We start from the raw sequence: 26,270 nt of genomic DNA on the forward strand, positions 1-26,270 counted from the left end.
GCCAATCTTGAATCTTGATATTTGCTTTTTGTAAAGAATCAGACATTAAAAAATGGGAATGACACTATCATCAAGGCAATGTTTTTCTCATGCAATAAGTAATATATATATATATATTACATAAAACAATATAACTTCATAAGAAAAGAAGGATGGGAATAATATATGCATGCATGCTTTTCTATTAATCAATAATTCATTTTATTTTTGTTATCAAAATTAAAAGGTTGATTGAGTAATATTGAATTAATATAATGATTAAATATATGCTGCTTAAATAATAAAAGTTTTGGAAAATTTTAGTTTAATAGTTGATACTCAATTAAAATAAAAAATTTTAAATTATTAAAATATAAAAAAATGAAATTTATTATAACTAATTTAATAAATATGAGTAATAATAAGTGATTAGATATGTTATTTCCATCAAATCAGTAGATTTAATTTGTGTAGGAGGGCACCCACATGATAAACGTTACATATAGGTGTTGTATTCAATATGATATGATATGATTTTTTTTTTATATCGACTATCACGTTGTACGGTCCCATATTTATATATTTAATTAGCAATAATATTTCGTGTAAAATTAATAATAAAATAAGAATCACATGCACATTTTAGAATAAAAATATTTTTAAATTTTAATTTATCATTCACACATTAAATGAATTTAAACTGTTAAATCATCAAAATACAATTAAAAAAAAAAACTCTTGTGATAAATATATCTCAGAGTTTTATTAATAAATTTTGATTTAATAATATAAAAAAATAATTGTTATATTTAAAATTTTAATTAAAGTTAATTTTACTTAAAATATATGTATATATTAGGCTTGTAAGCGGGCGATTATTCAACTTTGGGGTCCATTGAGATCGAATTTTCAAAGGAAAGTGGTAATCCATTCCTGCTCATAAAAGTAGATGAAGAGAGGTGGTATTTGACTCTCCAACTACTCCGCTACATCTATATATATATATATATATATATATATATATAAAGAGAGAGAGAGAGAGAGAGAGAGAGAGAGAGAGTGTTCAAAGAAAATTGTGTATGCGGATCCAGTAGACTAAGGCAAAAAATATATGGGCCTAACTCAACGGTTGGATTTTCAATGGGGAAAGCATCTTCCTTCCGAAATTGGGTTGGTCTCCCTTATTATATAGTAATGTAATTGCCTAATTGAAGATTTTGTTATAACCCTAAACCAAAGATTAACAGTTAATATTTGAATTTTAATATTTAAGCACTTCTTTTGTCTATAATATAAAATCCTACAAATATAAAATGTCATAATAATTATTAGCAATGGTTTAGCACCTAGTGGCTGAATTTAAAAAAAAAAAAAAAAAAGCACCTGGTGGCTGGTGCATTGGACAAGCACCGGTATTTAGTGTTAATTTTAAAATTTATTAATTTTTTTTAAAAATTATTAATTTAATTCTCAATTTTCAACTTTATTTTAATTTTTTAACCAATAAAATTTTATGATAGATAAAAATATATGCAATCATGTAATAAAATTTTTTAATAGGTAAAACATATGCAGTCGCTAACATGGTATAATGAATATGACAAGCAAATTAAATTAGGGCAATATTTCTTATTGAAAAGCTATAAATTAAGGAAAAAAAAATCCTGTTCAATTTAAATAATTTTGACGACGAATGATCAAATAGCTGAAATTAATATTAAAATTTAAATTTCTATTAATAAAATTAAAATATCGTAAAATTTTAATTCTTTTTGTTAATTTGACTTTTTTTTTATTCAAAAATAATTTTAAACAATTTTAATATTATTGAAGTAAAAATTATTATTATTTTTTTAAATTACTAAAACCAGTGTTATTGAAGTTGGACTGAATAAGTTGGTTGAAGCGGGGAACTAAGTTTCAAAATTAGTCTAAATTTGTAATTGAATGTGACTAATCGATTTAAACTTGGTTTAATTTTATGGTAAAATTTATTTTATTTATAAATAAATAAAATTTATTTATAAATGAATGTTTTTATTTGATATATTTTATATTAAATATAAAATTCATTTCAAATGAAATAAAGTTTACGTTTGAAAAAAATAAAATAAAATAAAATAACATATAATAAGAGAATAATTTTATTATTTGAAATATATATAATTTTAATTTCAAAATTTATTTACAAATTTTATCAACTTTGATAAAATTTAGTTCAGTTATAATAAATTCTATGAAATTGATTATCAAGAATTTCAAATAAATTTTCATTTAAACTAAACACTAAAATTTTAGATTTACACGTAGAATTTCATAAAATTTTATAGAATTCAATTATACGAAATGCTATCTTAGTCAATAAAAATATTATTTTTTTTATTATTAACAAGAATAACTTAATTCAAAATTTATAAAAAGAAAATATTTAAAGTCATTACCAATTAAATTAGCTTAACAGTTATTATTTTAATATCTATTATTTACAAATATTAGAAAAAATTTAATTATAATATTTAAAATTAAATACTTTTTATATAAATTTAAAATAATACTAAAATTTATGTAAATATGACTTCTTAAATATTGAAAATTTTGTTTTAAATAATTCAAAATTAATTAATTAAGTTTATTTATATGAATAAATGTCATATTTAATTAATTTATATATATTTAATTAGTTTTTAATGATTTACCAATCAAATTATTTTCCGATTAATTCATCCAACTAGATTTAATAACACTAATTAGAACAAAAATATCCAAGTAGAAATGATGCCACGATTCTTTTACATATTCCTATTATTGTGAATGATATCACTTTTCTTTCTTATACACCTATTACTGTTGGGAAGACAAAATTTAATACAAAAATTATAACTAATTTAAATAATTCAATATTTTTATTTTTATTATTTCTAAAAATTATTTATTATTAGTTTTTATTTTCACTACGCTTAAGGAAATACAGACAACTGCAATTTTATCAAACTATAATTAATTTGGTAAAATTATAATTTGTATTCTCCTAAACATAAGAACAACTCAGGAAAATTATTGACAATTATGATCTGTGAAAAAAATCTGTTTAGCAGGTTCAGAAAACTTGTTCTGGAATCTTCAAAGATTGCTCTGGACTAGTGAAATTATCTTATTTAAAAGGTACATTATTTAAATAAAAAATTCATCTTGCTAACATATATAATTAACAATTTTTCAGGATATATAAAATTCAAGCAATTAACATATGAAAAATTCTTTTTAGCTGTGAAAGACCTATACTATTACTTAATTATAATGTTTTAGCTAAAAATATTATTTTTTTTTTTCAGCTTAATTTATATAACAATGTTATTGATGACAAAAAAATAAGCATGTTAACAATGAGAAAAAAATATGCTGAAAATGAAGAAAAAAATTGTTAGTTAGACATACCCTTATTTTAGAAAAAGTTAATTATTTAAATTAAATTTACGTTTGATTAATACAATTTGGCTTGGAAAAAAAATTGTGAATAATAAAATATCAGTATTTTTTTTTTTTGGGAAAATAACAGAACTTTTATGAAATGTAGATAGTATACAATTTTACATTAATATAGTTTTATATAAATAAATTCAAAATAAATTATTTATATAAAAATAAATATTATTTTTCACTTTAAAAAACATTATTTGTTGTGAAAGCACCTTCAACAAATAAAAATTTAGATTTTTTTATAGAATTTTTATAATAATAATAATAATAATAATAATGATAATAATAATAATAATATTTAAATGAAGTAAATATATATTTAAATTTATTATATAAAAATATTAATTAAAAATAAAAAATAAATTGCATATTAATTTCTAATATGAAAATCTAAATTTACACTATATTTAATTTAATATAAAGTTCTAATTTTATTTATATATAAATTTTTTAAATATTTATATTTATCCATCTACATATTTTATGACTTATATTATGTAAAGTTTTTTCTTTATTTTTTTTATTTTTATTTTATACAGAGAAGGGGAAATCCCCGAAAACAACAACAAGGCAGCCTCACCTGGAGGGTCTTGAAGAAAAAGCACATCTTCATCTCCACTTACAGCAATATTGGCAAGCTTATCAGCTACCAAAATTGATTATAAGCAAAGGTGATACATAAACAAAGATAGATATCAAATAAGGGGGCAAAATACAGAGAGGAAGATAATAATTTCAGGCTAAGATATCCTCTATAGGTTTGGCCTCCAATTTGGCTTTCTCAACGTCCTGGAATGCTTGTTCCTTAGCCAACTTCTTAAGCCTGGCTAGCTCAAGGTCCTTGCTCATCTTCCTCCTATACATCTCTGCAAATGTAATTGGCGCTTCCAGCACTGGCTTCACTCCCTCTTCGATCTTCAGAGGATAAACTGTTGCCTCTGTTGCTGGGTTCTGGAATGTGGCTATGGATAACCTGCTGCAATTTGAGTTCACCACTGCTTGGTGATCTGCATTTTTGAATCTCCCATTGCTTAGGTACTGCATCACAGTAATAGCAAAACCAAGAAGTCCAATGGATCAGAACAGGCAATTACTCAAGTTTACTGGACCAAATTATTGCGCGTAGCCCTATAATAAAATACTCATTTTTTTCACTTCATGAATTAGGGAGAAAAAATAAAAGCAATACTCACATGACCATGATCTCCAAGATTGACGACAAAAGCACCTTCGACAGGTTGAACAGTTATCCAAGTGTTTCCATTATCCCTGGTAGCCTGGAGACCACCCACAAGGTCCTGGAGCAGGAGGGTGATGGTACCTGGATCAGTGTGGCGTTTGAGTCCAAGAGTGAGGTCAGGTTGGGGACATTTTGGATAGAAATTGACCACAACTTTCTGATCCATGTCCACACATGCCTTAGTCAAGGCCTCTTTCTCTAACCCCATGGCTTCTGATAATACTTCAAGAAGCTTACAAGCGAGTCCCATCAGCTTCTCACTGTACTCTTCAGTCACTGGTCTCCATCCCTCGGGCTTGTCAGGCCACCTTGAATAGTCTCGGCTGCGAAGTGGGTATGAGAAATATGTTACTATTTCACGCCAATCTTGCACTGCTTCTCCCTGCATAAACACTATATGCTTCAGATTTTTTTTTTTTTTTTGAAAAAGCAAATTTGGATCATTTTAATGTAGACAACAAAATTTTTTTAAAATAAAAAAATATTTGGTAATTTTTTTTTAAGAAAAAAAAAAATTTGGTAATTAAGGATATGGACAACTATGTCGTTTTCCTGGAGAAAGTATTAAAAACCCAAAAGAAAGAAAACATTGCATTCAAGTGACACAATAATGGAAGGAAACAGTGAAGTCTTTTGACTTCCGATTGCTTGCAAACAAATGCCATTAATTTTTTTTATTAATTTATTAGATAGTTTATCTGTGCATAAATATATCTATTTTTTCCCCCACCAATTTAATTTCATATATATCTACATAAAAAAATAAAAAGAAAAAAATTTTATCAAATTAATTGTGGTGGAAAATACGACAAGTAAGAAAAGGAAAATATAAAACTTAAACAGGCTATGTTAAGAAAAGAAAGATTTCTAGGAAAATTCCAATTTTTTTATTTCATAGAAAACCTTAATATCATTAACTAATAATATGGTAATAATAATCTTAAAAATATATCATTGATTCTAATTAAAGCTCTTAAAATTTGAAATTATTTTCCTCTTTGGGGCAGTACGGAAAATGGGGAATAAAAAGTTTTTGGAGAAATTAAACTAATGGAGAATTAACAAGATTTTCAATTTTGTGGAAAAGTGGGCACGTGGGCACGTGGGCGTCTTCCCGTCAAAGTCGTAACATGAACAACGCGTTCCGATGAAAACGACATATGTTTAGGATCAAGCAAGCAAAGATATGTTGTTGACTGAAGAGTAGAAACGATGAAAAAGGCTTACAAAATGACAAACCTGTAAATGGCTAGAGACGATGAAGCCACCCTTCTTGCCGCCGGACATGTCAAAACGAAGCTTCTCTTCCGGCGGCAAGGCAAAAAACTCCTTAGCAAGACGAGTCATCTCAGAAACAAGCTTAGCATCAACGCCATGATCAACCACCTGAAAAATCCCCCAGTCTTCACATGCTTCAACTATTTTCTTGCATATCTCAGCTCTCTTCCCACCAACGACTTCATCGATCCCAGCTAATGAAATCACTGGAATTTCGTCGCTGAATTGGTTGTATGCAACTTTAGGACGCTCATCTTCGTCTCGGACAAAGCTTTCCTGCAGGGTTTTCTCCTCTGCCAGGGCTGTAAGAGTTGCAGGAGCCATTGTACTTTGAGAGAATTGTTTTCGTAGGTTGGCTTTTAAGAGAAGAGAGAGAGAGTTAATCCTTTGTGAATTGTGATTAGAGGTAGAAGAAAGAGGGGCGTATATATTATGGGGCTTCACTGGAGAGGAGGGTGAAGAAGAATGCGTGGCAGCTGCCCAACTACCTCTAGCCTCGTGATGTGAGGGCTTAATTTCTTTCATCTACCAATCTGTAGTCTCCCTTTCTTTAGTGTATAGACAATATAATTATTTTGATTTTTAATCATGATTTACTTGTTGGAAATAAAACATCATTTTATTTTTATAATCTATTAAAAATATTTAAATTGAAATTATTTATATATTAAAATTATTATTAATTACGTGCAAAATACAAATAATTCCTTAACTTTTTTTATATTACTATTAAATTTTTTTTATAATTACATATTATTTGATGATATTTAAATTAATTTTGTTATTAATTTACGTATGTATATATTTTATCTTTGACAAAAAAAGAATAATTAACACAAAATTTTAGTGAAATTTGAAGAGAAAATATTCCTATTATATATAGCTCTTATTTTATTGTTATTTTTAAATTAAATGAGATTTGTAATTAAATTAATATTAAAAAAATTAATACTGCTCATGCAATGAGTGATTTAGAGAGGTTTTCATCTATTATAAAAAGTGGCTTTATTTCTTATAGAGGGGGCGGTTTTGTCCACTGATGAGAGGCTCCGCTCATTATAATTACAGAGAAAGAAAATTCGAATTAAGATGAAGAAAGGACATAAAATTTAAGAGAAATAAATTCTTATTTATTATTGAACGGTATTTTATGTGTTTTTTTTTTATAAGTGTACACATTTCTGTGGTACATAAATTAGTTGTATCTTCTCAAATGGAGTGTAAGAGAAACACAGCTAAAATGTTTGGTGAATCCTTAAACAAGTTTAGGTGATGTGGTGATTACTGATTAAACAACATAACCATAATTGGTCACTTGACCTTCATCATCTAACTGGTGCGGTCCTCCGACAAGTTATTCACGTGCCCACCAAACCGCTTTGCCTACGCCCCAGCAACGAGCTTTTTTTCTTTTTTATTATTATTTTTTTTAATGAAAGCCAAATTTTGCATTTTAGCAATCATTTTCTTTTTTTTTTCAAGTTTAATAATTTTAATTTAATTTTAGAAATTAATTATAAACTTATTCAATAATAAAAACTAAAATATATTTTTAAAATTATAAGGCCTTTGTATGTGTTTATCTATGATAAAAATATTATTTTTTAAAATTATAAAAACATTTTTTCATGCAAAAAAGAAAATTATAAGAACTCATATAATTATTATTGTTATTAAAATATGGGATTCATATATGGATCTCGTAATTAAAAAATAATAAATAAATAAATTTCATCATACAGAGTTATTTGATAGGGCTGATTTGGTGGTCTGTTCAAAAAATCAAAATTAGATTAGTTATTTCAAGAGGATGAATTTGAAGATAAACTATTAGAATTGACATTAAGAGGGTGTTTATTTGAGTATTTATTTTTAACTTTTAATTTAAAATATATTTTTTTTAATTTATTATTAAATTAAAAATAATTATTTAATTATTTAATAAAATTATTTAAAAATAATTTAAGTATTTAATTAAAAAGTATTTAAAAATAATTTAATTAATTAAAATTATCAAAAATATATATATATAATTAAGTATTATAGTTGTTAAAATAGGATAATATTAATATTTTTAAAAATTATTAAGATGGTATAGTTTTTTATTTGATCAAAGAGTAATTTTAAAATAAGTATATAAATTATAAATAATGTATACTTATAATTTTTAACTTATTTTAATTAGATTTTTTAACTTATAAATTAAATTAAATATTAATTATTTATGAGTTTTTACTTATAAATAGGTTTGACTGATTTAAAAAGTATTTAATTTGAGTACTTATTTTTAACTTTTGACTTAACATATATTTTACAACTTATGAATTAAATTAAAATTAAGTAATTAATTGTTTAGTAAAATTACATAAAAATAATTTTTAAATAATTTAAGTGTTCAATTAAAAAGTATTTAAAAGTAATTTAATTTATTGAAATTACTAAAAAGTATATTAATTAGGTATTGTAATCGTTGAAATAAGAATGATATTAGATATTTTTAAAAATTATTAGGAATATATTCTTTTACTTGTGGATTTTGATTTATTTTATATATTTTTTTAATTTACAAATCAAATCAAATATTAATTTATTTATAACTTTTTACTTAAGAGTAAATTTAACATGAGTTGAGCTACTTGGGGGCAAGGGGGGCATTGGGCCTCCTGAAATTTTAAAATTTTTGAGGATTCAATGATAATTTAAAAAAAAAAAAATTTTATTCTTATATTAAATTTTGGTAGGTAAAGGAACTTAAGAGTTATAAAAATTATAATGATATAATAAAATACAAATTCTCATACTAAAAAAAAATTCAAATCATTATTGTCACTTATTCCTTGTCACGACCCAACCTATGGGCCGGACCGGCACTAGGACCTGGGCCAGCCTAAAGCCCCCGAGGCCCGTAGTAAGCCTAACTGTTCATTAACCCAACTCCAATGCCCATTTGGGCCCAATATCAAGAAATCAACCGGACAGAGTCCGGCCATAAAGTGAACATTTCAACGGAGATTTTTTGACTCACCCGACCTGTAAACACAATATACAATCCATTGGGGAGCTCAGCTCACCCTCCACATACTCATATCATCATAAAGATAAATGGGAGCTTAGCTCCCTCATCCAGTCCATCAAACATGCATATAATAATTTTACAGGTCCACAATAAGAACTTATATTACAAGCCCAATTTAAATGAAGGTTTCTAACAGATGCGGAAATTCTAGAAATTCATAGAATTACACAAATACTGATAAACGACCTGCGAGGCAGCGAGGGAGAGAAGCAGGTTAACCTAAAAAATATATCCTCCTGTGGCCTGAAAAATATTGAACAGGAGTGAGCGTTCGACTCAGAGAGTAAAATATCAATTTTAACCATAATCTCTATAACTATCTAAAACTAATGCACCCTGTAGAGTGAAATGCAACATCAACATCATTTTTCACATCATGACATCAAAAAGGTAATTTGGAGCACTCACACACTCTGTAATATCAATCATAATATATGGGAGCTGATCCCCTATACAGCTCTCTTAAATCCAACTCAGTGCCGAAGAACTCAAGCCGGACTTTCGCTTAATAAACCAAATTGGGGGTCCCAGCGAAGAACTCAAGCCGTGACTACCCGTCCTATCCATAGTCCACACCACATCACACGCACGCCAACGCACGCACACTGCTCCAAATTACCACAACAACATCCATGGCACGTTAACAGTTATGAATGCAACATAAATCGTGCCTAGAGTTTAACTACATAAATATATGCATATAAGTGATGCATGGGCATGCTTGAACATATAATAATAGTGAAATTACAATTAAAATTAATATTTTACTCACAGACTTGACAACGGTCACTGTGGCGGCTGGGCGGAGGAAGAAGGCTGTCCCGGCTCACCTGACAATTACATTACAATTATTTAATACAAATGACTCAATACAAATCAAGAAAAGACTAAATACGTCCTAAGTCGTGCCGAAAATCCGGCAGAGTCTCCCCTATATCTATGACCTACCCAACCTGCAAAATGGCTCAAAATACACTTCTATATTCACAATCCATATATCCACAACTCAATCACATCACACAGCCCCTCCTGGGCCCATCAAATCAGTCATCCATCAAAATATGTAAAATTTCTATTTAGTCCTTATAATTGATCATTTTTGCAAAAACTGCCCAATTAAGCTCTAAAAATTCTAAAACTTTGCCCCACGGTCCCTAGCAATATTACTAGGCTATTGCAAAAAGAATCATAATTTTCTAAGCTACCACGAATATTTTATGGATTTTCAATCCTATTTAAGCACTAGAAAATTACGAAAAAATAAGGTTCGGGTTTACCTTTACCGATTCCGACTTCGGGAACGCGCTCGGGATGTCTGACAATGGGGGGATAGCCAAAACCTCGATCCAATTCGGAGACTTTTCCAGAACTGTGCATGTTGAAAATTCACTGCACTTACAACTGTCGAATTTCCGCAAATTGAGGATACCTACACGAAGCCCATAACACGGGGGTTAGCACATAAATTTTTTCAGAATTTTCTAAGCTCATTAAATGCTCGGAAAAACACTGCAAAGTTTCATGGGACCCACCGAAAAACGGTGTCGGAAAAATTCGAAATTTATGTCGCCGCGAAGCTCTCGACGAGTGGAGCGCTCTAGTGCTCTCGGTTTTCTCGTGGGGTTTACGGTTTGTGAGAAATCTAGCCAAAAAGTCAAAATGGGCTAAAAACTTCCCGAGCAAAAATCGGACAAACCGCTAGATAGATTTCGGTGTTCTTGGTGTCTATGGAAAGCTCTCGTCGAGTAGATGAGTTTAGACACAAGACCCGGTTCGATTGGTGGCCGGATCTGCAGGATTTTGGCCGGGGAAGTCGAAAAGTCACGAGCGCAGGGGAGGGCGTTCGCGCGCGTTTTCCGGCCGTTTGGGGCGGCGGCCGGTCGGCTGGGACGGCTGGGAGGCGGTGCCGGCGAGCTGGGGAGGCAGGGGAGGTGGCGGCGCGGCAAGGGAAGGAGGGACGAGAGAGAAAAGAGAGAGAGAAGAGGAGGAGGTCGACGCGCGCGGGAGGAAGAAGGAAGAAGGAAGAAAAAGAAAAGGCCGGTCCGATCCGATCCGGTTCGATTCGACCGGTCCGATTCATGATACAAAATTTTGAATTTTTACTCTGCTTCGGGACCGAAAACGAGGTCCAAAAATTCTGAAAAAATTTCAGAAAACTCAGAAAAATTCGTAGACTCCAAATATATTTTTAGTTTTGCCACGTGGTCTTTAAATTAATTTTTAAAAATCATCAAAGTTTATATTTTTGGAAAATCGAACCCGATTTTTAAAATCCAAAAAATCTCAAATAATTTCTTAAAATTTAATTAAAATTAAAATTAAAATATCAATAATACTCATAAAATAATAAAATTTAAAATTTTGGGGTGTTACATTCCTATACTTTTAATCAATTTTATTTTATTATTTTCTTGTTTAATAAATTCACAATTACTAATTTTTATTTTTTAATATTTAAATTATTATATAATATTATTAAAAAAAAATAACATAATTTTCTCATATTTTTTTAACAATTTAAAATATTAGTAGCTTTTTTCTTATAATCTCATTACTATTTTGATTTTTTTTTATTAAAATATCTTCATACCCAAATTAGAGAAAAAAAAATTTATTTCATAATATTAGAAGTTAAATCATGTTATTTATTTTATCTAATCTATGATTTTAATTGTATTTATTTTTTTATAATTTTTTTTAAAAAAATAGATTTGAGATAAATTGAATAATTTTTTTTAATATTAGGCTATCAATATATTTTAGTTTTAGCAATTCACAATATTAATTATTTATTATATTTTTAAATTAATAACAATTTCATTTAATTTTTAACAAATCAAATTAAAAAAAAAAATAAAACGTTTATTTTTATTATTATATCTGTTAAATGTTTTTATTTTATAGTTATGAAATGATTATCATTATTAATTAATCAATTCTTTCAATTAATACCTAAGTAAGTAATTTATTAATAAATTATATATTTTAATTAAATCCCATAAGTCAAAATATTAACTACATCACTGAAATTTAATCGACTTATAAATTAAATTAAATATTTTTTTATAACTTAAATCAAATATCAGCATCTAAATAGAATAAAACGGAATTAACTCGGAAACGATGACGTGGAAAAAAAAAAAAGGAAGAGGAATCGCGCCTGTTCACCCGGTCCAGGGTCCTGCCCGAGGCCCATGGTCTTGGGCTCGAGGAGACAAGCGCTATTCAAATTAAAAACCCTAACGGCTAGTTTTTTTCGTTTTCTTCAGGCTTTTGCGTGCGCTCTAACGGTCATGTTACCGTTTAAACCTCCGCTGCGAAATTTCCCTCTTATAAACCCTCTCGACTTTGCCCCAGTAAAAAAATATGCTTTCTCTTTTCACTTTAAATTTGCTTTATCGCATCTCTCACTTCTATTTGTCTTCTGTACATCATCATCTTCTTGATCTTCAATGGAGACTCCATCATCGACAAAAAGAGTCACAAGATCGCAGACTTTTGCTGGTCTTATCATCAACAATATTCCCATTTCAAGTGAGCGATATCTCCTCTTGTTCTACTCGTGAAAGATTCAAATCTTTCGCTCTCTTCTTTGAAATGATCTTTATTATTATTATTATTATTTTGATGATGCAATTGGGTTCACAAAGATTTGTTCTGTGATTCTGTTTCAGGGAAGATTGAAGTTTCTGAGAGGGGTGTTTCAACAAGAAGAAGTGGAAAACAAGAAAAAGATCGCTCTGCACTTATTGATATAACCAACGATTCACCTATTGTTGGACTTGCTATGGGTAGCTTAGAGACTCCATCATCAGCCGTAGCCAAGCAAAGAAGCAATAGAGTTAAGAACAACAATACACCCAGCTCTGGAGAGGCACTCCTTAGGGGTCAAGTGAAGACCCTCTTGCAGGAAGTTGAAGAAGAGGCTGAGCTGTCAAAGATCTCATTAGAGAACCGTCCCTTTGTCCATATTCAAGGATTTGTCAGTTCTCCAATGGGACTTCTTGCTCCAACTCCTGCTAATACACCACAAGTACCTAATCTTTCTGAAGATGATCGATGTATTAGTAACACTCCTTTGCCAGTAGTTGAAGAACAATTGCAGATTTTTCAGGTTTGATAAATTTACCTTTAATTTTTTTTATATTGGTTTTTGATCCAGATGATCTTGATTTGAAATATCTGATTGAAAATTCATTTTATATATGAAATAGAAAAATTATTATCTGTTGGATCAGTTGGTGACGTATAATTGAAGGGTTTTGATGAATAAAATTGCAGGTGGTGAATGATATCTTTGATGAGAAGGAAGAGGGCCTTGAATCTCAAAAGAGTATAACAAGGTCTTTAATGCTCGACTTCTCTGAAAAATCTGAAATCACTAACTCATCATCAGAATGCTCCTCCGTGGTGACCACTTGCAAAGTAGACAAGTCATCCACAACAGATGATGACAGTTCCTCTAACTGGTCCATTCATGTTAATGCAAGCACCCATGATGAAGATGAGGAGGAACAAGAAATTGAAGAAGAAGAAGATTATGATCCTTACGATTATGAAGAGGGTGATTATGGAGGGTCTATTGATGCGCTGTGCGAAGGTATTGGCAAGGTAAGCGTGAGCGAGAGTAAAACAGCGCCTGCTAAATTCACAGGAAAGCATACAAGATTTAGGTACAACAGTGATGATGAAATTGTTGAAGAAGAAGTAATAGCAGCTCCTGGTTCATCACCAAGTGTTTTGCACTTGAAGGGTCTGCCAACATCCAAAGGGAAGCACTTCCGCTTTCCAAAGGAAGAAGAAGATTAATGTGCAAGTTCAAGTAAGTTGGGTTGTTGTGTCTAACTCGACACTGCATGTTTGGGATTTGCTCTTTATGGTTCAGTTTGCATCTTTTACGAGTTTTTCTTTGACACTTGATAAAGATTGAAATAATTTAGTGTTAGATTCTGTTGAAAGAACACAAATTGAAGTTGTGGGACAAATAGGATCAATACATCATTTCTTTGATCATCAAAGAATAGTTCTGATATCCACTATTAATTTCTTTGAATCTTCTCTATATATGTAAGTTGGCAAAACTCCATTCCTTGACAAAAAAAAAAAAAAATGCAAAAACAGTTGAATGATCATTGTTTATGTGATTCAAAATTAACAATTCCGCCGCAATTCCTCATTGAAAATGACATAAGAAGGACGCGCAGATGGTTAAAATCTACAAAAGTCGCATAAAAATAACAAAACAGGGTGAAAATTAAGCGTAAGAATGATGCAATGGTGCAAGAGGGATTTAAGCATTGATTTCATAATTGATCCATCAAATATTTCTCGTTTAATGAAAAATTAAATGTCAACTATAAGTTCCACTCGTATTTACATAGTTTAAAACCAGGGATGCCATGTGGGATCCATCATACACAAGTTTCTCGGCGTCAAGGCAGCTTCAACCAGCTCAATCACACCCCTCTGCACCGACTGTGGTGGGTCAACCGCATTTTCCTCCTGTGTGCAGCACAAAATTTTGAAAAACACGAGATTAGAGGATACATCAAGTATAGCAGCTGGATTGCATTACTACTGTATTACCAGTTAACCACAAAGAAAAAGAAAAACTATGAAATTACAGTAAAATCACTTAGATACCAATGGGAGGCAGGCACAAATCCCACTAAAGATCTTTTGGGCAACCATTTTTTTAACATCGGCATTATATTTTAATTATTTTTATTCTCCTCTCATGAAATTGGCACAAGCAGTTTACCTCTTCAGAGAGAAATTGTGGAGCAATTCCATTGATCCGGTTGATAACATGATCAACGTTGGCAGTGACCTTATGTTTGAAGTCAACGGGATTCATATTACTCCCTCCAGCAACGGGTGCCATGGGCATCCCAAGCGGTCTTCTCCAAGACCAAGATAGCAGCTCATCGCGGAAAAACATTGCTAATTGATGCCACAAATGTTGACTTTGCTGCGATAGTGAAAATTTAAGAAATTACCATCAGCAAGATATCCATACAAGTAGGACTTCTTGATCAAATAGAATTCTAATAAACTCTCACTTTAGGTGAAACCACAGCCTGCGCTGCAGCACACATCGCAGACACAATAAGCCCTTCAACTCCAAAATGAGAGAAAAACGCCTGCATGTTCCTTGTTAGACGAAAAGGTACTGGTTCATTAAACTCGATCATTCCACCTGCATCATATGCAGGATGAAAATCTGTCTGGAAAATTTTCCCAGTGTTCTTGGCAAATAATATCTTATTTGGAGACCTTCCTCCAATTTGAAGCATGAATGACATGAAACTTGAGAGTGCCAACTGGATGGCAAATTGCTTTTTAAAAGCCCACATATGGTTGCCACTCAGCAGGGTCTTGTACATGTACTGAGAAAAGATGCTGTCAGTCACAAGAGTTTTTGTTATTTCATTATAAGCTTGATGGCGGAGATCTACAACAGTCTCATGTGGTGATATTTGCCCAGCTATAGCTGGGTTTAATTGCTCCTTGAAGTAGGTAATTGGGAGATCTGCCTCTCGGTCATTCCTAGCACAATGGTTCTCATAGACCTCAAGGAAAGTGCTGTACATTAAATCATCTTCAACCATGCGAACCTATTCACGCAACACAATTTATTCAGAAGAACAATTTAGATAGGCTCTGCTGTGCATTGAAATGCATAGGTCAGTCAGCAGATAAAGAAAATAGAGAAGTAGATAGTTCATCAAATGGCACGCCCAAGGAAGTTCATCATATAAACCCATTTAATATTTTTTAAAAAGCTCAAGGGAAAGAATTGTCAAAGGCAGATTTTATTACCTGGGACCAAACAGGAATGATAATTGGTGTGTGAATGCATATGTGGCGACGTCTTGATTCTTTGTGCTTGTCAAACATCTGGTTCATAACACGGAAAAGCTGCAATATGCGTTCATCACTTCTGGCATTAGGTGTCAAAGATGTCTGAACAATAAAATGGCGTTGTGAGCCATCAGAGCCAATCAAAGTCAAGCGCCGGAAGCTGCTTCCATGCCTTCTAACAATAGGAATATCAGCTCCAACCCTATCTAACTTAACAGTATGGTCTGGTGCAATTTCCTGGAATTGGTTAAATAGGTTCGTAAGAACAAGAATATTTCCTTCAAAAATCTTACACAATGAAAATCCATTCAGTAATGTAGGCTAGAAGTTAGAGAAAGTTCAAAAGGCAACTGATAGGTTGGCATAAGTTCCGGCAATAAATTAGCATCAGCTCTGAGATCCATTTATCCATACACACACTAAAAGTTTGATTGGTTGCTAGGTGCAAAAAAAAAAAAAAAAAATCCATAAGACATACCTGATCAATAAAATATTGTCCAGGAACCTCTACATCAACAACATGGAAATCACGTAACACCCTGCTTTCTTCTTCAAGCTTCAAGACGGCAGGAAACCTGTCCTCAACATTGCTCTGAAGAACATTTTTCCAATGTTTCAATCGCTCGGTAAGTTCAGAAAGGGTGGCAGGGAAGGTAACTGTACTTTCTGGATCAAGATCGCGCTCAAAATCCAGCTTGTATTCTCTCACAAAATCAACATGCTTGTTCACAGCATCAGCAGAGAAGCAAGCCCTGCAAACTCCAGAAAGTTCCTTCTTGAGAGACTGAGGAACTTCTGCTGTAGTAGCAGTTGGATACTTGTAACAACGGTGGAGCAGCGCATTAACCACTGCAAGAAGTCTCTCCTCTGGCAAAGTAACAAAACGTGAACCAATTTCTGTGAGTAGGACCTGCAAAATAGGAATTTTAGCCTAAACCATGTAGTAGGTAAAGCAATGAACATAATATAGAAAATAAATCATGATATTGAAAGCCATTCTCCTCTATCTTATATAATTGAACATTAACGGGGCATAGATGCACAGTATCAAGCCAATGAAGAAAAAAAGAATAATTATTATTATTTTTTTTTTGGCCATTGTTCCCAATCAAAAGTAGACCAGCACACCCAATCAAAAGTATACCAGCACAACAGATACAAGAATTTTGGTTGCAGAATGAGATCTAGCAAAGCAACCATCACCTCAAGTTCACTAGCCAAATTAGTGTGTTTGCTTCTAAGGGCCTCCATTATGTCCTTTGCAGCATCAAAAGCACTGGCAGCAGATGCAACAAATCCCAGAGCACCACGCCTTAATGCATTCTGACCGCTATCATTGATAGTTGAAGAATTTTGTTGCAAAGGTTGATCATTCCCCGCATGGACACTGCTCTCAACTGTTGTGGCTGCAGACCTTTCAGGTTCCTGCCCATGAGAGTTTCCACCATCATGAGACCCAATTCCACTACCAGGTTGAGGGCCTTGGTGAACTTGATTGTCTGTGGTCTGTAACCTTGCATTTCCATCAGATATTCCAAGGGAACCAGCCCCAGCCCCTGCCCCTGCCCCAGCCCCAGGCACATTTTGCTGCATTCTTTGCTGAGCCATTGCCAATCTGCCTAGTTCGGATTTATTTGCAACATCACGACGCTCAAGCAAATATGTACGAAGCCAGTAATACAAAGCCTATAATTTGTACATGGGAAAATATCAAAATTATTGTGAGAAACAAGCACATACATCATTTAATTTAATGCACTAACCAAATGTGAGACATCTACCTGTGGATACACAGTGGCAATCTTCAACAAAACAAGTTTGCAGTGAGGTGCCTCTGCCCTCTGCAAGGAAAGTAAAAGTTGTGGAATCCAAGAAAGCCATACCCAGTTGGGTATTTGGTCCAAGTATTTATCAAATGCCCTCCCCACAGGCTCATTGGGAGTATCAAAGCTCAGAAGATATAGAACCCGAGCTAGATGGCTTCTGGAATTGGAAACACCATATTTGATACCTTGAAGAAAGCAGCTAACTGCATATTCAAGCCAAATCTCATCGTGGGTTTCTTTGAAAGCCTGAGAAGTCAGATAGCAAATCAGTACAATGTACATAGCAACAGTGATGACATGAAAAGTAGATAAAAATGAATACCATATCACAATAGTTTCCCCAGCTTATCCATCCTTTTGGCAAACCTTTGAAAAGACTGATGGCATGTGAATATGCAAGATTAGCATTTTCAGAGTCGCTTAGTTTTAATAGAAAATCCCCCTTGAGACGAAAAATCTCTGCTTTATGTTTCACAGCAAAATATTCCAAGTTAGTGCTGCTTATCAAATTGAGACCACTTGTAAGCTCTCCCTTCATCTCCAGATAAGCCTTTGCTTGTTCTCTAATCTTGACAAAGGCTTCCTGAACACATGCCAAAAAAGAACCAATGAGACAGTTTGACGATAACAACCCCCAAACACCCCCCCCCCCCAACCCAAAAAAAAAAAAAAAAACCCTGCCCAAAAAAAGAATGAAATAAATAAATAAGAGAAAATGAAGAACTAAAAGAGCATTAACAGACACTTTTTAGTTGACAAGGAAAACCAGGCTGAAGAAAACTATTTAACATGACCAAATCGCTTGAATGATTGAAATTGGTTATTTCATATGCGTTCTATCATCACCCTGTCTCCTGTCTTGGTCAAGGAGCCCCTTACTCTCTCAACTCATTCTTGAAATGAAAACTACAGCACAAAATATAGCCGTACTCATGGTCAAATTCCCCTTCTATTCTCTCGAATCTTTAATAATAACTTTTTTTTTTTCTCAGTACTCTAAGCTGAATAAAAACCAATTTAAATTCAAAATTAAGCATCCAATTCAGAATTTGAATTCAAGGTTTGCTACATATTAAGTGCTGATCTTAAGAATACAATCGGCAGATGGTGAGGACCAATCTAGAGCCGCTATAAATTCACAGTAACCGTTGAATGGTCACATAACCTATTAAAAGAAGCTGAAAATTTTCAAATTCCAAAAACAAAAGCCACCTCCTGTATTTCAGACTCACAAAGACATAGAAATGTAGATACCTGCACTTCCATGGTTGAATGGCCATACATCTTCTCAAGAATTATCACACAAACATCATAAAGGCCTTGCTTACGAGCAATATGAGCAAGCTTATTCACATTCCACGCTTTATCACGATAGCCAAGGTGATGAAGTTGTGAATTTGTATTGCCAAAATCCTTGAATGCATCAATGACAGCATTATACATTTCATTCCTCCACTGCAGCAAATCATACCAAACAGACATATTATCCCATTCATTTGGTGTTCTTAGTCTCCAAGTCTCAAGAATGTCCTTGAGATCTGCATACAGATTTCCATGCACCCCAACAACAGAACTGCCAGAAACTTTGTTCCCATTAGCAATATCCACCAGAATTCGAGCAGACTCTTGAACTTCAACCAGCTGCTGGAATTGTTGCAAAAGAGGAATCCTAGCATGAACAGACATTTCAGGCAACTGCCACCAATGTTCTAATGCAAGATCAACACCTTTCCCCACTATGTTATCAGCATCCCCGACACCATTTGCATTTCTATCATGAAGGGCAAAAAAGGCCTGAATCAGACGAAGTTTTGGAGTTTCTTCAACCTGAGCCTTGGGAATAACATGATCCTTCATATATGTCCAATCAGGTAATTTCCAAAGGGTATCAAGAAGAATTTCATAATTCTCAACACTTTTACCAAAGTCAATTAAGGCATCCCACTGACTGAGCTGGTTCGCACAATAAAGCCATTGTTCTTCCCAAAGACACATCTCAGCCTTTGGTACTGTGTTGTTGTATGTTCCTTGAGTTGCCTTTACCATGGCCTGGTAAAAGAGGCTTTGAGCACGCTGCCAGTAACCATGCTGGACTAGTGAAAGTCCAGCTCTGGTTTCCGCTGTGATTGACCTTTTCTTCCACAATCCACACCGCATATCTTCTTCATTGAGCAAACGATAAAGCTCAGCCAGTGACTCGGAGCACTTCGTGTCATTCATAAACAACATGACATGACTTTCCAGTAAAGCCAAGGCAATGTGCCATGCATTATAAGTCTTTCCAATATATTTAATGAGTTCACTTGGCATCCGAGGTTGAGGGTGGCTCAACTGAAGACCTTCTAGAAGTGCTTGCACAACATTTGGTCTGCTGGCTTGTTGCTTCTTATGATAATCTTTTGAAAGAAGAGTAATCATCGGTTTAGCTAATGTTACCTGTTCTTCCTTATGCAAGGTCACCCAGACAATGGGGAATACCAGCACCCACAAATGGTATGCAACATTAGCATCTGTATGCGCCAGCTCTCTCAATGGAATAACAAGATCAGCTACCTGAAAGAAGTGAAAAGAAGTTAAATCTGTAATAAGAGATTTAGGTATACTAGATCCTAATCCAGGACCATCTCAGGCTATGCTACAAGACAAGCTAAAACTGGCCAGCGCATCAAATGGGTGAGTATGGCATTACTAGTATGCAATAATGTAAACACACAATAATGCAGTCATGTAAACAGACAATTCATTTGGTGCTTTTCCTCTCAAGAATCAAAGAGACAAGTATAATTGTATAAATAGGGATAACAACCAAACAAGTACAATAAATTGAATCCATCATTGGTAGTTAACTAAGTTTATGCCAGACAATGGTAAAACTTGAATACACAAAATAACAACAAAGCATCACTTCCTGGTATAACCAAACAACCAATATTCAAAAAATGGAGAATTAGCTCCTAAAGCATAAGATATAACAATCATTAAGTTCGGGAAGGTTAAACGCAAAATGCAATGACCTGAAGTTTGCTCATCTCATTCAAAAACTGAGCGTGCTTAAGGACAAGGCTATCAAGTGTTAAAGGTGCTTCCTCAAGACCCCCCGGAACATCAGTAACCTGTTGTTGCATCCCAGAACCATCTGGAAGAGAATTTGAGACCAAGAGTGGCAACACTCTGGCAGAATTTGGAGCAAGCGTGATGGGTTTATCCTCAACTAAGATAGCCAGAAGCAGATCAAGACCTTGTTTGAGCCAGAAAACATCACTTAGAGCTTCCCAGTCCTGGACTTGGATGATATACTGCAGTCTTGTAAACAATGTTTTCCCTAGAGATTCATGATAAAGTGAGAAGAACTTCATCCTAATGTCAGGATCCTTTGCACGTAAACCAAGCATGAATTGTCTTTCCACCTTCTGAAACACCTCTTGACGTAAGGCCAGTGGATATCTGGTAGTCAATGAACCTATTATTAAAATCCTCATACAAAGCAAATATTCTATTAACTCAAAATATCACTTACTTGTTCGAATCAGCACAAATTCCATAAAGGAGCTGAAGATATTTTCTGTTCCACTCTTCCAAAGCATCAGGTTGGAAGTTCTGCTTATCAACTTGCGAAAGCTTTTGCAGAAAAGAGACTATTTCCTTAGGATTAAGAAAAGCACTTGAAGGGACTGCTCCCTGTTTGCTAAAGTCATCTTCAATCCACCCTTTTATCACATCTAGGATGCAAAGAAGCACACTAGCATCAGTTCCTTTCTCTGAGAGCAAAGAATTCAAGATTTGAGTTACAGATCGTTTGCAATCTGTGACAACCATGACTTTTTCACTGATAAGCTTCAATACAGATTTCAGATTAGAAATGACAGCACCAAGATCAGAACCCTGATGGGAAGAAGAGACTGCTGAATCTGGATCTGTTCTCTGACCCTGATAAGGAGACTAACATATCAGATAAAGTGAATAAAAAAAAGTGCAGAGAAGCAGCACATTTCATATTAATACAGACCATAATATATGATAAACAAATATCAATCCGCATAAAGAGCATTCTTTTTCTTAGAGAGAGGGAGAGAGAGAGAGAGAGAGAGAGAGAGAGAGAGAGAGAGAATGAGTTAAACAGACAGATGCTGAGTTGAAATTAAAAAGTTCACTAGCCCAGAAAAAAAAAAAAAATTCCCCAATCTATGCAAAATAAGTTTTCTTCTTTATGTCAAACACAAACATGCACACAAATGCACTATCACGCATGCTTTAGGATCACAAATAAGTAAACCAAACTGTCATAGCTTATCAGAAATTCAGAACTTAAGATAGAACGGTCTAAAGGAATATGGCATGGATCAAAGAACTTAAGTACTAAACAGAACATAAGATAAAACTGCCTAAGGGAATATGGCATGGATCAAACTGTTTTTCATGTGAAGAGATCATATTCAACATTTTGGCACGATAATAAAGGAGTTATAGCCCTGCCCTTCAATAAGCTCAAAACAAAACACAGAAGAAGCTACATCAAACTACCATGTAATTCTTGTGAGATAATAAAATTTATCAGAATCAAAAAGATGTTAGGATAAAAAACAAAGAACTTCAGAATTTGGCACAAACATGAAAAACAGACATGTGAATATAATATATAAAGGCGGCAGCGGCATACTTGTCTCAAATGAGAGCCTGCTGATGATCCCATATCACGTGCTAGGCGTTGAAGGATGCGAGACAAGTTAAATGGGTCAGTGTGCTTCTCCACCTCTGTCAAGGTCTTAATAACAAGCAGCACAAAGCTAATTGAATGGGCAGAGTTGTCCTCACTCAATGTCTGGGGAGCTGTAAGAATACTGATATGCTTCTGTATCAGTTCATCAACTTTCTGATACAAAAGCTTCACGTCTGTTGGTGTGGTAGCTGCATCTGGCGGAAAAGCAACAAAGACCATCTTCAACAGAGAGCACAGCGACTTTCCAGCATCTAACATTTTATGTTTGAAACAGGGTTCCAGAATCTGGTATAAATAGAAAGAAAAATCATTAAAACAACAACAACAATAATTACTATGACGATAATGATTGTAAAACAAGTGGGAAAGAATTCAAACAAGAAAAAATGCTTGTTGGTGCAGTACATACTTGAGATATCTGGCTGATGTTATTTCTAATGAACAAATGAGGCTGCTTATCCAAAACCTTGTTCATGACATCCAAGCCTTGTGCAAGTGCCGTTGAAGGGTCCTTTGACTGTGATGGCTGAATGCTGCTGAGAAGTTTTTCCAAATAATTGAATTTGACATTGGCATTTGGCCACACCTCCAGTGCTTGTGAAAGAAGATCTAAGGCTTGCTTGTACATGATACTTGCTTCTTTATCCTTGGGTTCTATGACCAAGGCAACCTGTTTCCACATTAGTTGAACTTCATGACTCCATCATCAATAACAAACTCTAAAGCAGGGTGACCACAATAAGTATGGCAAAATACAGATGTCAACAAGAAAACTCTATATGAAGAATGAGTGAGCTACAAGAAGTACAAAAACATAATGCACAAAAATTGTAAGCCAAAATGACAAAATAACTGTAGAATTTTGTCTCAAATCTCAATATGTGGAAAAAGCATAGCATGAACCGTTTTGCACCTGCATCAAACACAAACCACACCTCTTGTTCAAAAATAAATGTGTAATTGATAGTCATATCAGAAACTGCATATATCATACCACAAGAACACGGATATTTGATGCATGCTGTAAGTCTAACAATGCATACGTTGCCAAACTCCTGCAACTTCGCACAGGTTCCATCATTGACCATAGAGAGGCTGAAAGATCATTTCACTTAGGGGAGGTTCAAAGTTTTACAAGACAAAAGAAGGTTTCACCTAATCTGAAAAAGAAAGGTTAATGCATGAGCAGAATAAATGGTCCGGAAAGGGCGTTCGTTGTATTTGGCCAATAAATGTATTGCAATTATGTTTATTATTTTTTACTTTCAATGATCTAGATTCATCCAAAATATATAACCTTAGAGAGCTTTAAGGCCTAATCCACAAGGGCCTGCAGTCCGTAATCGGCAAGTGAAAATTTCAACAAAAACAAATATCTTCAACAGAGCACGCTCATAAAAGATGCATAGTTTGACAGGAAGCCTCACCCTTACAAGGAAATTTATAATCATTTCTTCCATAGCAGCATTTGGTTTAAACTCTTCATCAGGTTGACCACCAGATCCTGGGGTTTCTATGTTAGGTATTGATGATGCAACACCAGGTGACATGACGCACAGGGATTGAAGACCAGGTTCAACTTTAACTCTCTTACTTGGATCTTCAGGGAATGTAGATCCATCCACCACACGCTTTGGATCAGCACTCGCTGCACCAGGGTTAAATCCATCATTAGTCTGGCTTGGCACATCATTATCAGGCACAATTTTCATTTCATTTTGCCTTTGCCTCTCCCAACCGACCACCAATCCAGCAAGTTCAATGGCAAGGCGCCTGTTTTCTGCTGTAGTATTATATGGCAATCCAAGCCGACTGAGAGAGTTGACCATCTGAGGAACAAACTGTGCTCTGCAGCTATAGAAGAGATCTGAATGGCGCACAATGAGCTGGAAAATGTGAATCAGATTAGGTATAGAATGACCTTCTTCAACCAGAATTTTTTTTGTGTATCGTATCCAAATTGGCATGCGAGAATCCCCAAGAGGCAACCTTCGAGGTAATGCTGGCATTAGTATATCAAGGGCCTGCTTGACCAGCAGTTTATTTTCAGGCTGGCAAGTTCTGAGAAGTGCAACAAAGACCTGCATTTGTAAAACCATTTCCATAAAATAAAATGATAGACAGAGATACTATGTATTTATTTGTCTATGTATTTCTGCATTGGTGCAAATGCATGTTCGTGGCTGTTTAGCATAAAGCAACAATGATAACTATTACCAATTTTTCAGATGGAGCTGCGTAGCAAATTGACAATGTAATCAAACAACTTACATTCTCAATGCAGAATCCATTATAATAATATCAAACAGAGATATATAATAAATCCAAAGCAGAAAAACACCCATAAAATTCTTCCAATCAATGCCCAGAGAAAGAGAAAGGGGAAGAAGGGGGGAAAAGAGAGGAGGAGGAGGGGGGTGGGGGAGAGAAACAGATATAAACAAACTAACAAACCACTGTTTCCGATTGAATTCATCCCGAATTTTGTGCAGGTACCTGAAGAATAATTTTTTCTGGGGCCTGATAGGCCTCCAGGAAGTGGCAAACATTGACAAAGGCCCACTGCTTACTAGCACTGTCTTCACGTTTGAGATGATTCCAACCAAATTTAATTAGTTCTTTCCTATGATGAACAAGGTCATTTTGCAGATATTTAAGAAGTAGAGTGGCAAGCTGCAAAAGTTCTATCCTCAAAGGCTCATCATATTCAGCAGAAACCTATCACAAATTGGAAAATTTTAATTGTATTTGAAGAAAAAAATTATGTAAAATATGAAAGAATCATTAAGAAAATAAGAATCATTACGAAAATTTTTTCATATAAACTTTCAAAGATACCTCTTCTGGTGGATCAAGAAGTTTGTCAACTATTGTCTTTATAATACCAGGGTCAACAACCTCCCAACTTTGGCCATTCTGGAAGGCATGTGCAAGCATTGGAAGAATGAGCATTTGCATAACCACCACCAAATGATCATGAGCAAGTTGTTTTGATTGGAAAAGGTTCAAAAAATGCAAGAGAAGTGCTCTCTTCAAGTTGGGTGGATAACCTTCTGACACCTGGTACAGAGGAAGATTGTTTGTTAAACCCATAACTATCAAATCAATTATAAAGCATAGAGCAAGAAAAATATTTGAAACACCAAAAAAATCATATTAACTGAAGTACCTCAATAATATAGAACTCCTTCAAAAAAGTGTAGTCAATGCGAGAATGAAACAAGAAGATGGAGAGAATATCAAAGAGAACATTAATTTCAGTTTTGTCATGTTGCAAGTAATTCAGGAAGCATTTGACAAGCCATTTGCTTTCTTTAACCTGCATTTGAGAAATGACCATGGGCATTTATTAGTTGGTAGACAATCACTCTTCATAAGGAAAACCCACAACAGAAACTAAAAATAAAAAAGCAAGTGTTTCTAATTGAGCAAACATTTTAAAATGAGCAAGTCAATCTGCCTATCCAAACTAATCGAATTGATATTTCTGTCTATTCAAAATGTAGGCAGCTTCCACTAAATTCATGACTAGTCTGTTGTCTCACAGGGACTGCTACCACTTATGCTCCAACTACAGGAAACTATTATATCATATGCCAAGCCAACCAAGTGCAAGCACAGAAAGACCAAAATTAAAGTATGTGAGAAAGAGAGAGAAGAGAGTGCTTCCTTTTGACAAGCATGAAGATGGTAGGAATTGTGAAAATAACAGAGAAAGAGAGATTTGGGAGAAAATCTATATGTTAATTTCATTCACAATTATACAGATACATATACATGTTACAAATAGGAAGTTGACTCCTATTATACTAC

General features: G+C 33.5%; 3 protein-coding genes across 3 annotated transcripts in view; 1 reads left to right on the forward strand and 2 right to left on the reverse strand.

Moving 5' to 3' along the window:
• Positions 1 to 3,944: 3,944 nt before the first annotated feature.
• LOC110641151 (naringenin,2-oxoglutarate 3-dioxygenase) lies at positions 3,945 to 6,385 on the reverse strand. Its single transcript, XM_021792774.2, has 3 exons — positions 5,936 to 6,385; positions 4,650 to 5,078; positions 3,945 to 4,494 (listed from the first exon to the last, which is right to left on the reverse strand). Exons 1-3 carry the CDS (start codon positions 6,296 to 6,298, stop codon positions 4,192 to 4,194), a joined length of 1,095 nt encoding a protein of 364 aa, XP_021648466.2. The 5' UTR covers positions 6,299 to 6,385; the 3' UTR covers positions 3,945 to 4,191.
• Positions 6,386 to 12,402: 6,017 nt separating this feature from the next.
• Positions 12,403 to 14,093, forward strand: LOC110641134 (uncharacterized). Its single transcript, XM_021792737.2, has 3 exons — positions 12,403 to 12,584; positions 12,725 to 13,164; positions 13,332 to 14,093. The coding sequence occupies exons 1-3, from the start codon at positions 12,503 to 12,505 to the stop codon at positions 13,857 to 13,859; spliced, it is 1,050 nt and encodes a 349-aa protein (XP_021648429.2). The 5' UTR covers positions 12,403 to 12,502; the 3' UTR covers positions 13,860 to 14,093.
• A 224-nt stretch (positions 14,094 to 14,317) lies between these two features.
• LOC110641133 (uncharacterized) overlaps positions 14,318 to 26,270 on the reverse strand; it is a 30,328-nt gene continuing 18,375 nt past the window's right edge. The window contains exons 19-35 of the mRNA XM_021792736.2: positions 25,627 to 25,776; positions 25,296 to 25,517; positions 24,954 to 25,175; positions 23,885 to 24,538; positions 22,867 to 23,127; positions 22,398 to 22,742; positions 21,258 to 21,667; positions 20,755 to 21,184; positions 18,995 to 20,293; positions 18,063 to 18,323; positions 17,696 to 17,986; positions 17,118 to 17,600; positions 16,393 to 16,824; positions 15,873 to 16,151; positions 15,113 to 15,667; positions 14,812 to 15,021; positions 14,318 to 14,552 (exon numbers count right to left, since the gene is read on the reverse strand). Coding sequence (XP_021648428.2) covers positions 14,433 to 14,552; positions 14,812 to 15,021; positions 15,113 to 15,667; positions 15,873 to 16,151; positions 16,393 to 16,824; positions 17,118 to 17,600; positions 17,696 to 17,986; positions 18,063 to 18,323; positions 18,995 to 20,293; positions 20,755 to 21,184; positions 21,258 to 21,667; positions 22,398 to 22,742; positions 22,867 to 23,127; positions 23,885 to 24,538; positions 24,954 to 25,175; positions 25,296 to 25,517; positions 25,627 to 25,776 — 6,624 coding nt within the window. The 3' untranslated portion in view covers positions 14,318 to 14,432. The remainder of the gene's footprint in view (positions 14,553 to 14,811; positions 15,022 to 15,112; positions 15,668 to 15,872; positions 16,152 to 16,392; positions 16,825 to 17,117; positions 17,601 to 17,695; positions 17,987 to 18,062; positions 18,324 to 18,994; positions 20,294 to 20,754; positions 21,185 to 21,257; positions 21,668 to 22,397; positions 22,743 to 22,866; positions 23,128 to 23,884; positions 24,539 to 24,953; positions 25,176 to 25,295; positions 25,518 to 25,626; positions 25,777 to 26,270) is intronic.

Source organism: Hevea brasiliensis, chromosome 9 (genome assembly GCF_030052815.1).
Source record: "Hevea brasiliensis isolate MT/VB/25A 57/8 chromosome 9, ASM3005281v1, whole genome shotgun sequence".
NCBI classification, from domain to species: Eukaryota; Viridiplantae; Streptophyta; class Magnoliopsida; order Malpighiales; family Euphorbiaceae; genus Hevea; species Hevea brasiliensis.

Bases quoted from the DNA above. Each gene is read 5' to 3' on its own strand.
- LOC110641151 (XM_021792774.2), bottom strand. From the start codon at position 6,298: ATGGCTCCTGCAACTCTTACAGCCCTGGCAGAGGAGAAAACCCTGCAG. The intron at 5,079-5,935 runs GTTTGTCATTTT...GTGTTTATGCAG, and splicing joins TCGTCTCTAGCCATTTACAG to GGAGAAGCAGTGCAAGATTG. The intron at 4,495-4,649 runs GTGAGTATTGCT...ACTGTGATGCAG, and splicing joins ATCTTGGAGATCATGGTCAT to TACCTAAGCAATGGGAGATT.
- LOC110641134 (XM_021792737.2), top strand. From the start codon at position 12,503: ATGGAGACTCCATCATCGACAAAAAGAGTCACAAGATCGCAGACTTTT. The intron at 12,585-12,724 runs GTGAGCGATATC...ATTCTGTTTCAG, and splicing joins CAACAATATTCCCATTTCAA to GGAAGATTGAAGTTTCTGAG. The intron at 13,165-13,331 runs GTTTGATAAATT...ATAAAATTGCAG, and splicing joins AACAATTGCAGATTTTTCAG to GTGGTGAATGATATCTTTGA.